This window comes from Bombus huntii, chromosome 14, assembly GCF_024542735.1.
Source record: "Bombus huntii isolate Logan2020A chromosome 14, iyBomHunt1.1, whole genome shotgun sequence".
Lineage (NCBI taxonomy): Eukaryota > Metazoa > Arthropoda > Insecta > Hymenoptera > Apidae > Bombus > Bombus huntii.
Window position 1 is genome coordinate 10,189,042 of NC_066251.1, and position 11,519 is coordinate 10,200,560.

The window sequence follows — 11,519 nt, forward strand, 5'->3', positions numbered from 1 at the left end:
TATATATATACGTAAACATATGTATATGGCAAGAGATATAAATATTATATATTTATTTGATTGAAAAATGTTCGCAATGTTATGTATCTAAATTAAAAATTATATATATATACAATATTATATATATTATTTATATATATTTTGTGATTTAAAAATTTTTTAAATTTAGATATATAATATTGTGAATATTTTTCAATCAAATAAATATATAATATTTATATTTCTTCCCATATATTTGCAGAGAGTTGATACATGTTAAAATTTCTGTTTAGCATTTCATTAATATATATGACATGTATGAAGATATAAGTATAAACATAAGGTGTTGTAGTAATTTAAATTCATATATAGATAAATGATACATGTAACATCATAATTGTATATATATAAACATATATATATATATATAGAAATGTAAAATAAATTTTATTAGTATACTTTAAATAAGTAAAATTCTTTGTTATATTCATTAAATATATATGTAATGTACTATTTTAAATTTTATATGCAGATTAATTTTTATTTTTGTTGGTCATGTGTGTGTTTCTTTTTATAATAACTTTAATTACAATCAAACTATTTTAAGTCATAAACAGTACTATCATACTATAAGTAATGAAACATAGACAATAACATTGAAATATTTACCATAAAGCAAAATTATGACTATTAAATGAAACATACTATTATAACGATCAAAACATTTATTCGTATTAATATTCTGCATATTATTACAATTTTTGCAATGCACAATCACGCGATTTATTTCGTACAATATTACATATACAATATTATATATTTACGCAGATCAGTATTCATTCAAAATCAACTATAGCATTATGTATTTAAGACGCGTTTCTCAGTCCCAGTATTACATTACCTACGATATATATATACAAGGGATAATTACCAAGTATTGTAAGTGTAACATTCTAATTCTAACATTGCTAATAGCAATGTCTGGACAACTAAAAATTTTCTGTATTTGCCAATTTCTAAGTGCATATTTTTAACATATATAATATGTTTCGTTATTTCATAAATATATACTTTTCTTTTTCATTTCTATTGGAAGTTTTCAATGGAACAATTAAATTGAAAACAAAATTTCCAATTTGTATCATTTAGAACTTCAAATAATGGACATGTTTATTCATATTTTTCTTCCGTTTCATTTCTTTATAATATACTCGATTTACCAGTAATATATTTGAAAGTTATTAACTTATTAAATACTTTTTATGAATAAAATATGAAAGCAGGAACGTTGTTAATTTTGGACCAAAAGTTTTTGTTTAATTTTTCAAGATATCCTAGTAAAAATTAACTTTCATTTGCGTTTTACTTAAAACCCAAAAAACAAGAAGTAGATAGTTTACAAATGAAATCTAACATTGAAAATGACTGGCACTATAGCTTTATAAATTCTGAAATGTTATACAATTACTTGGTTCGTTTGCTTTATTCATATTACTAAAATATTTCGTAAAACGATCCTGTGATATTCATTTATCAGTACCTTTCTTTGTAATTACATGCGAGGATCAATATTTAATGTATTAAATATTGAAGAGTAGAAAGTTATAATATAAGATATATTTCATCACAAAAACCAAGCTAACATAGCATGGTTGCATTTATTTATGCATGGAACTAAAAAATAATTCAACAATCGTGTTTTCTAAACTCACGTGCTAGTGCATAGAAAACAGATCACCAGCTGAAGGAAGTGGTGCCAATCCGCCCGTAACATCAGGTAATTGTGTCAAATCAGGTAAATTGGAAATGTGTGATTTTACCTCAGATCGGACAGCGCATACTTTTTTAAGTTTTTCTTTATAATCCTGTAACATTATTAAATTTTATATTATATGTATATATATTTAAAATTATATAAAAAGTATTAAAAGTATATATATATTTTTTATTTATATATATATATATTTTTTAAATAGATATTTGTGATTTATTTTCTAAAAAGAGTACAATCGTACTTCTAATGTTGCTTGTGCCTGTTGAAGTAATTGCCTTTGTGCCAAAGTGTAATCTCTGAGCATAGTTAGCAATCTCCTTCTGTCTTCCATTTCTGCTTGGAGTCGTCCGTTATAATCTGCTAACAATGCAGCAGCTTCATTTACTGCAACACTTAATTGATCTGCAGCTGCTCTATCTGCTAAATTCGCAAGAAGCGAAACTTCAGAAACTTCTGGTGGTAAAGAGGCAATACGTTCTCTAACACCAGCATCTGAGGATGCTGTGTTTTCCAAATCCTGAAATAGAGAAGGCATTCTTTAATAATTGCCTTCAATATGTTTATGTATATATACATGTTTAATGTATTTGTCTTATACTATTTACGTGATCATATGAATGGATCATTTAAGAGGGTAAGGTATTCTTTTACATAGAACTACGTTTTATTAAATAAGAATATTACTTCTAAAAGACTAAAAAGGCTATATATGTAAATTTTAAATAAATCCAATGTTACTATTTTATTATTTATGCAATAAATAAATAAAAATTTTTTAGTAACACAAAAAGAAAATGTATTGCGAAGTAGATTAAGAATAAAAAAGATGGTTATGAAATGATTAAAATTTCTATTGGGGATGGAAATATCAAACTGTAAATATGCTTGCCAATATGCCTTATGGATTCAACATATATTTTTCTATATATAAGATAGTTTATTGCTAACGATACATATTCCGAATTTTTGTTGTTTTTATAAATGGTATTAACCATTAAGGCTTTGATGAGTTCCTCTGTTTCCGGTGGGTCTCCAGCAGGAGTACGAGGACTTAGTGTTACATGTAGCTCCTTGGTTCCATCCACTTCAACCTCAGTCTCTGATTTCTTTCTCTCCTTTTTATCTTTCTGCAATGTATGATATACATAACATAATTAGAAATATTATACTTAACATCATCTGAAATCAGTGTTTTATGTTACCTTTACTTTTTCTATGTCATTCTTCAATTTCTTTTTTGGAGGTGGTGTTCCAGGATCTTTTGAGGTATCTGTAAAAGCAGCCTTAAACTCTGCAATTTGTGCTTTATCATAAACTCCTCTCTCTTCCCAAATTTGAAGTAGCCTATTTAATCTCTCCCTTGTCTTTTCATCAAATCCCTTCATATGTTCAAAAGCTTTCGGTAAAACTGTCTCAAATTCTTTTCCAAACTCTGGTCCTTTCTTTTTACTATTTTGAATAACATCATTTGCCAAATACATAAACATCAGCTTACGATTATCCTTCACTGTAAAAATATGTTAATAATAATAATATTTGATAAAGTATAAATTCATCAATTTTATAAATCAATTATATATAAAAAAAAATAAACTAATTTGCATTTTTTCTGTTAAAATTGAAATTGTAACAAAATGTAATATGTGAGAAAAGTTGTAATTATACAGTAAATCAGATTTAATATAATACTTTATTATAAAATAAATTATGACACTTATGAAATAATTAGTTCAAACATATATTATGTAATATAATTACAATGTGACAAGTGAGCAATTAACATGTAAAAAGTGGAGAAATATTTTTAAAAATCTCTAAATAATGATGTCATTTATATAAAGTATTAATAACAATTGCATTGTATATGTGAAAGCATATTATGTACTGAATTTTACTTTTACATTGAAAATTATAATATCATGTAAAATGTAACATATTCTGATTGTATTAAATAAATACTAACGATATAAATACAATTTTGCAGTTGACATACTGTTACGAAAAGTATGTTCATAATTACGTAGCGAAAATCTAACTTATAAGTTAACCTAGACATTTTTCGAAAATTATTTCACATGCATTCGATTTGTAATACTTTTTTGCAATAATTCAATAAGAAAATAATATTCGACCACGTGTCTAAAGTTTTAAATATAAAATAAATAGCAAAGATATACTTACGACAAGCGTCACGTACCTTTACACATCTCTTTAAACCAGACTTTCACGATGGTCGGATGATGTTTTCTGTGGTGAATTAACCAAAGAGAAAGTGTTTGAATGCTTTGTTGAGAGGGATTTAAGTCCATTAATCTTTTCACAAGTGCACTTTCTGTAAACCCTGTCATTTTTAAATTAGAACGTTTGTTTTGTCAGCAAAAGATGTATAAAACCGTACGTATCCCAACTCACGAGCCGCACAACTGTACGACTCAACAGCTGAAATACAAACATGAACGGCGTATAAAACGTTGCACTTTACCGCATATTATTTTCGTCATTTCAACAACCAGCGCCACCTTTCCGAGATATTTTCGAACTACATCGCATTGCGTTGTTAATTTCATGATCGATAATTCAAATATTACAGTACAGATAAAATGCTATTCGTATTTTCTGGTAGTCGATGACAGTTATTATCGTATTATGTCCATGTGACAGAATTTTTTACATTATTTTACTTGAAGAAGAAACAATTCATAATATTAGTAAGTATACGCTATCAAAGCAAAGTATATCCTAATTTCATTTTACATATATAAGAGGTATTAAAGGTTTTTTAAATGAGACAAATCAATAAGTATAGACAAAAGAAATATAAATGCATATATACATATTAAAGAATAAAATTACAAATTCTTTTTTATCGACTGTGCATGGTTTTGGTAAGAATCACGAGTAGAGGGTACTGGATCGCCTTGAATAGAGCGCAGCGGTGATTTCCAGAGACCGCCAGAGATCAGTGCGTCGTCGCAGTCGAGGGGTGAAAAAGGGATTATGTATCGTTGGGTTAGTTTGTTCTTCGAACCTGCCAATTCGTATTTCGTGTTTCGTTGCGCGTGAGACTTGTGCGATCCTCGAGCGAGGCTCATCGTAATGGCCGCGACCTGACTCGGGTGGTGTGCATGCGAGCTACCGTGTTCGCGTTACGTGAAGTAAACGAGCAGAAGAGGAGATAGAGTAAAAAAAATACAAGGAACGAGAAAATACGACGGAGTTTAGGGTTACGCGATTTCTGTGTATATCGTGAGTGCATGTGGGTGGGCGAGGTGGGTTGAGGTCGCAAAAAGTCTGGAGGACGGCAAATCATGAGCGAGGATAGGAACGAAGAGGATCCCCTAATGGATCTCTGGTACAGCAATTGGGAACAACAGTGCGTTGAGGCGCTGGAAACAGAACCGGATTACGAAACGCAACTGCATAACGAAAAGGAACTCTATTCCCAGCAGATGTGGACGAGTTTTCAGACGACAGCGTCGGCCATCGCCCAGCTGTACAAAGGCAAGTTAATTCAACGATAATACCGATCGCCGCTCCTGTCCTCCTTTTTGCTCATCTTCAGAACGAGTTCTATACGATGTTTACGTGTAGCAAAACGTCTTGCTACCTCGCTGTAGTTACCATTTTGCGTGACATCCATTTTGTGCGACGTACGAGAGGATACGCCACTGTTCTCGCTTCTCGTTTGCTTCGATTCCCTTTTTTCGCCGCGTGTTGCATATCGATCTGATCGTGTAACCAGTTCCTTTCGGCTTTGCTCTTTTACAGATCGTACGCAGGGTGTCTCTCTATGGCTACCCTTTCAGACTGCCGCAGGCACCGTCACGTCGTTGTACAAAGGTGCGTGCACTTCCTTGGTCTCTCTTGTCAACAATGTGAGCAAGATAAACCTACAATCTGTCTTTCTTTCTCGTGATCTTTCCTTCTTTCGTTACGATATTATTTTTTTTGTGTCAGCTTTTCTTTTCTCTTTTTTTATCTACAGTTTTACTATTCGGTCATCCTTTTGCACGGCCGTCATCCACACACGTACACACATCACATTCATACACTTTGATAATGTGTTTGCATGTACATGTGCGTCAGAAAGCTTTGCACAGCTGACCAATACTGAAGGTCAGCTGTTAATTGACGCAAACTTTCAGGACTATTACGAATATTTATAGAAAACAGAAGTACATTCCTATCATTTCCTGAAAATTAGATCATTCTTGCAGATAATTATGAGTCATATAATAAAATAATATCAAATGTTCATCAGTACAAGTTTTACATGTGTTGACTATGATGCTTGTTTTATAGGTAATTATTGATATTTTTGAATTGTTTATTTTGGAATAAATTTAATGGTTCTTTATGTTAAAATTTTGATTTGTTCTATCCTATTGTAATTTAAAGAAAGCTAATATTGACATTTTTAAATTATTATTTTAATTTCTAATAATTCTTTCAAAATGTTAATTGTTTTTATGAACATTAAATTTAAGTTTATGACCATATTACAAAAGATTTTAATTTTATTTCAATTATTCATTGATTATGTCTTTTATTAATAATCTTAATAACGTGGATTTCTATTTATTTCAAATATCTATTTAACTATAACTGTTTACGGATAACAATTTTTCCTTTTTTCTTTAGTTACTTATGCTGATAATCATATAAGTTATATATTTAACAAAGTTTGGTATATAAGTGTAACACACATTTCTACAGATTCAATGGATAGCATACGTCGCTGCAGTGAATTAGGTGTAGAAATGGGACGACAAAAACGTTGTAAAGAAATAATGAATTGGGCTAGGAAAAAGAGACGTATGATTCGTAGAGAAGACCTGTTAGCATATCTTGCTGGAAAACCACCTCCACCTCGATCACATTCGCACAGGTATCGTATCAATACCTTTAATAATATTTAATGTACAAATAAATGTGTTTTCTATAGTTTTTGTACAAATAAATTCCAGAAGCTGGGAGAAGCATTAATGTCATGTTATTGTATTTTACTATGCAAAAAATCTTTTAAATGTTTTATTTTATAGGACCAATAACTTTTATAAGGTTTGTCTTATTAATGAAAGTAACACAGATGTAAAATGAGCATTAATAAATTTGCAGAAGTTCACCTAAGCCAAGAATGATGGTATGTAGTTCGCCTTCATCAGGAAGTTCAGCACCAAATATGGTCGTTGCACCAACACCGCTACCTGGTAATGATCCTGATCCTGAATTACATACATTTAGAGAAGCAATTGCATTATCTGGTAAGAATTGTTGCAATATAGTAGTAAATGTAAAAAAAAATTAAGCTTACCATGAATTATTGAAATCATTTTGTGTTAGTTATAATGATGGAAAGATCTTTATGTTGATGTTCAAATTCTGTTCACTGTAATTAATATTGTCTTTAAATAATCAAAATCTCTTTTTAAAAATTGTGTGTAGGTTCACCAATATCTCGGCGCACTGGGAGACAAACCGAATTGTCAGCCTTTATTAGTAGCGAATTCGCTCGACATCATAAACGGCCTGCTTCGCACGATGTGGATATGGGATCTCCCACGCACAAACGCTCGCGTTTCATGTAACGGCGCGCGATGTATAAAGTAGCCTCGCTCCCTTGTTCCCCATTAATTAATCAATTGATAAATTAATTATTAACGGTTCAACTCCCCTACATAGTTCTCGGTTAAACATAATCACTTCAAGAAGATGGCAGTGACTTGCATTGCCATATGAAACACGTTCGTATATCTCGACTGTTATAATATTTGTCAAGTTACATTATTATTTTTTATTAATATCAACTTTAAAGTTTTGGTCCTATTATTAATGATTGGAGCAGTTAATTTAGCTTTAAATAATTAATTTAATTGTGAGGAGCAATTAAGGTATCGAAATTACTGTGTCATTGTTTGAAGAAATATTAATTTGTTAACTTAAGTTTTTAAAATTACTACAAAAAAAATGGTTAGAATTTATTTGAAAATTATTTATTTATTTATTTATATACATATATATATATATAATATATATATATAAGTTGTGAAGTAATGAAAACGTGTTACAAAATACCATTCAAAGTGCCCATACGGAGTGAATGTCATTGTTTCTTGTGCAAAAATCTGTATATGTGATTATTAGTTGATCAATTTATAAACCAAGAGTATATACCTTGCCAAACATACTATGAGATATTAAAAGCTGCAACTAACATGCTTTACACATAATTAATGTGTATCTTGAAATTAGCAGCTAATATTTCGTGATATTTTTTAGTCACTTCATAATATACTGTAATTTGTTCGAGTGCGATGTTTGACAAGTGATGAATTGGTGATCTAGTATTTTGTAATTATATTACTGTCCATGATTGTAATTTTATAGGAAAAAAAGGGAACGGGGAGAAAATGACTGTAGATTGTTCTTTCACAATCCAAAGGATCGCTTTTCTGATTATAATATTGTTATGATTATTAAATGATCATAGGTAATTCGTACTTGGATGCTTTTGTGAATAAAATGATCACGTTTTATACGACTTTTGTTGGTGATATAAGGGAAATATGTGATGGGAGAAAGAATAAGAACATAAGTGAAAGCAATGAAAAACAATGTGTTCATGAATTGGTTTCTGTAATTCTGTAATTTTTATTTATCATGTAAAAACAAGGGATCTACATTTTCTGTTGTATGACCTCTATATGATGTAGAGGAATCATAAAAATGTCTTTTGGATAATATATTTAATTGTTTCTGCAATCCGTCTTGTTTGTAATTGTACATCTGCTTTATTTGTTTTGTGTGCGATCCCTTGGAAGCAATCGAAAAGTGTTTACTACCATGTTTTACGCGTCATGACATCCACGCCTAAGTTTTAAATAACATGAGATCGAGTTTAGAAGCAAGGTTCAAGGAAAATGCTGAAAAATGATGTTCACGTCTTATTCTTTCCATATGTGTCGCGGGTGCTCATAATTGTGTAACTAATTGATAAAAGGTTCTCAAATAGACTTTGTGTAGTTATAAATCTTAAGCAAGTTAGGATAAACAATGCTTATATCAAACAGAATCGACAGATAAAATTAGCGGATCGGTGGAAAGGCTCTATAAAAAGTTTCTTCCAATCTTCTTGTATTTGACATCAATAATGGAAGATTATCATAGTATCGAAGTTGATTTTTATTTTTTTGTGTATTTGTTACAAGCAAAGGGTTGAGCAGTGTGTAGTGAAGATGTGTTTCATGGAAAGTCAGTATGAAAACCGTGCAATGTAAAGGTATCTACTTTTCCACAATTTCTAGTATGGATTTAATCAATAAAGGAGCTTTCCGTCTTAGATGTAGCCATTGTCGGAGAGACACAGGCAGCTCTTTGCTGTATATGCACATACACATATACACATGTAATGTATATATGTGTATTTGTACGTATACGTGCATATTTTATAAGAATCATTATGTTCAAAGAGAGAAGTTGGAATAGAGTGATTCATCACTCGGATTATAAGGTCACTGTACATGTATATTATTTCTAGTGTTGTGTCTTGTAACTGCTTCTACTTGAATTTTGAAGATCATCAATTATAGGAAATTCGAAAATGTTTTAACCGAACTGCCTATAAATTTATTTAAGAACAAAGTTCATTCTTCCTATTCACGTTTCGAATTTCCTTTCATTCGTTCTTCGAAAATCACTTAGGAGTAAACTTGTTTCTGTTTGTTTCCTTCTCCTTCATATCGTTTGAGCACCGTTCCGGAAACAAGCGAAAAATTGTTATTCAGTTGTAAATATAGCGTACGTTTATAATGATAACGATAAACAATAGCCTTAGGGGTATTGCTAATATTATCATTATTGATATCGACACCTATGCGATAGCTTTAATAATATTTATCATATGATCGGCAATTAATAAAACTCCAAGGATTCCACTTGACTCAATTTTCCTGACCACTTTGGTTACGCAGGGTCACGTTTTTGAAATTTCTGAAAGTTCAATTCAAACGAAAAGTATAATACTATATCGAGAAGTATCTTTGTACGTAAAAAATTTAGTCGCATTATTTGTTTTTAAGTTTTTCAGACGATAATATTCTATTGATCTGATTCATTTCTTGGTAGATTTTCGTACAAAGGTAATTCTACTTAAACATTTAAATAGAAGAAAGTAACACGCTGAAGATGCCATACTTAGGAATACGTTATTGATAAGAAAATAATAGTCAATGATGGAACATCGAGTCATTTTGTACAGGCATTGTCATCTTTATTTTCCCTTTCTTAGTAAAGAGACATTTTCGATTTATATTTGAGAAGTTTGATTTTGATCGTAAGAAAATCGATATTTGTTTATAATCTAATAACGTGTTACTTGTTCGACTATTTGCAAGAATTTGTTACTGTATTTGACATTTTCCTACCTTGTATAATGCAAGACTATTCATATACGTGAGACGACACCGAGATCAGCAAATTAAGTTTTCCCACATATATAGTGAGCTTTCCTTTTCTCATAGGAAGTTAATCTTGTTAGTAATCTATGTTGTCTTTTATACTGATACAATATTTTTTATTTATACAGTCAGTGCAAAATATTGTGCACAGTTTCAAAAGAAAATATACGGGTTTATTAAAATTTCTTATCATTTATAATGAAAACTGCTAGAAGGCGATATTTTTTGTAGGTAAATATTTTGAGATTGTAAATGAATAGGAAGCGATATGAATATCATATCTTTTATGAAGAAATTAAATTTTACGTTATAAATAATCTTTTTGTGAATCGATGACTTCCGTGTTTCTTTAATGAAATTTGTCATTCATATTTGCTGCCAAAAGGAGTTTTCAATGAAATTGCCATTATGCAAAACCGACTGTTGTGTATAGAAACAGAAGACATAGCTTATAGGGCTCTGAAATTAATCGATTAATAGTAAAAATAAATTAATCCGTTTTTATATTAATAAATTGATAGTACTCTAGAATAATCGGACAAGTTAAACATCAATATTTATTATTCATTAATCGATTAATCGGGCAGCCTTAGTAGGTGAGATCGCGAGAATCACTTCTGTATCATATCTTTTTCACAGTAATGGTAGTTCGTACGCTAATCATACAGGTGCGTAGAAACGCGTACGTGTCACAAACACAGGGCACCAACAAATTTTCTACAAACCATTTTTTTTATTCTGATGCACATTAATTGCAACGTGATGTACTTTTTTGTCAACAAATGTATCACCAAATTCTACTTGCACGAACACGGAAAAACCGTAAGAGAACATGAAATGTCTGTTCGCGGCGAGGCGAGAAATGGTGCTGTAATTTTTTGCGACTATAAGAAGCTTGTATATTTTTGCGTCTCTTGTTTGTAAGATAATCATTTACAAATAAAATTACAAAGAAAAAAATATTATATTGTTAGTATTTGCCTTTTGTGTACAAATTATTAACATATTTTTTACAAAATAAGACTATTTTATAAAATGTTTTTGATATTTATTCGTATCATATTTACATGTTTTAGCTTTATGCGATTTGTACACTTTGTATATTGTATTTATATGACCAATAAGAAAAAATTAATTTCACTTATCCTATTGTCTAAAGAATGTATAAAGATACATTCTATTAAATTGGCATTTACATTCTCATTTACATTGATTAACTTAGTAATGTATTCTATTGTTTTAAGGCACCGTACAAGCAAAAAATTAGGATTTTTGCATGATGAAATAGTATTTCAACATGTCGTTCATAC

General features: G+C 30.1%; 2 protein-coding genes across 3 annotated transcripts; one reads left to right on the plus strand and one right to left on the minus strand.

Moving 5' to 3' along the window:
* Positions 1-686: 686 nt before the first annotated feature.
* LOC126872832 (regulation of nuclear pre-mRNA domain-containing protein 1B) lies at positions 687-4,235 on the minus strand. Of its 2 annotated transcripts, none has more exons than XM_050633025.1 (5): positions 3,951-4,235; positions 2,962-3,260; positions 2,746-2,880; positions 1,995-2,270; positions 687-1,844 (listed from the first exon to the last, which is right to left on the minus strand). In XM_050633025.1, the coding sequence occupies exons 1-5, from the start codon at positions 4,099-4,101 to the stop codon at positions 1,695-1,697; spliced, it is 1,011 nt and encodes a 336-aa protein (XP_050488982.1). In that variant the 5' UTR covers positions 4,102-4,235; the 3' UTR covers positions 687-1,694. The 2 variants fall into 2 exon arrangements, with proteins under 2 accessions (XP_050488982.1, XP_050488981.1); XM_050633024.1 differs by having other exon boundaries at positions 2,956-3,260; positions 3,951-4,224.
* A 151-nt stretch (positions 4,236-4,386) lies between these two features.
* Positions 4,387-8,515, plus strand: LOC126872839 (telomere attrition and p53 response 1 protein). The gene is made up of 5 exons (XM_050633040.1): positions 4,387-5,254; positions 5,522-5,593; positions 6,470-6,641; positions 6,872-7,017; positions 7,199-8,515. The coding sequence occupies exons 1-5, from the start codon at positions 5,062-5,064 to the stop codon at positions 7,339-7,341; spliced, it is 726 nt and encodes a 241-aa protein (XP_050488997.1). The 5' UTR covers positions 4,387-5,061; the 3' UTR covers positions 7,342-8,515.
* Positions 8,516-11,519: the final 3,004 nt, after the last annotated feature.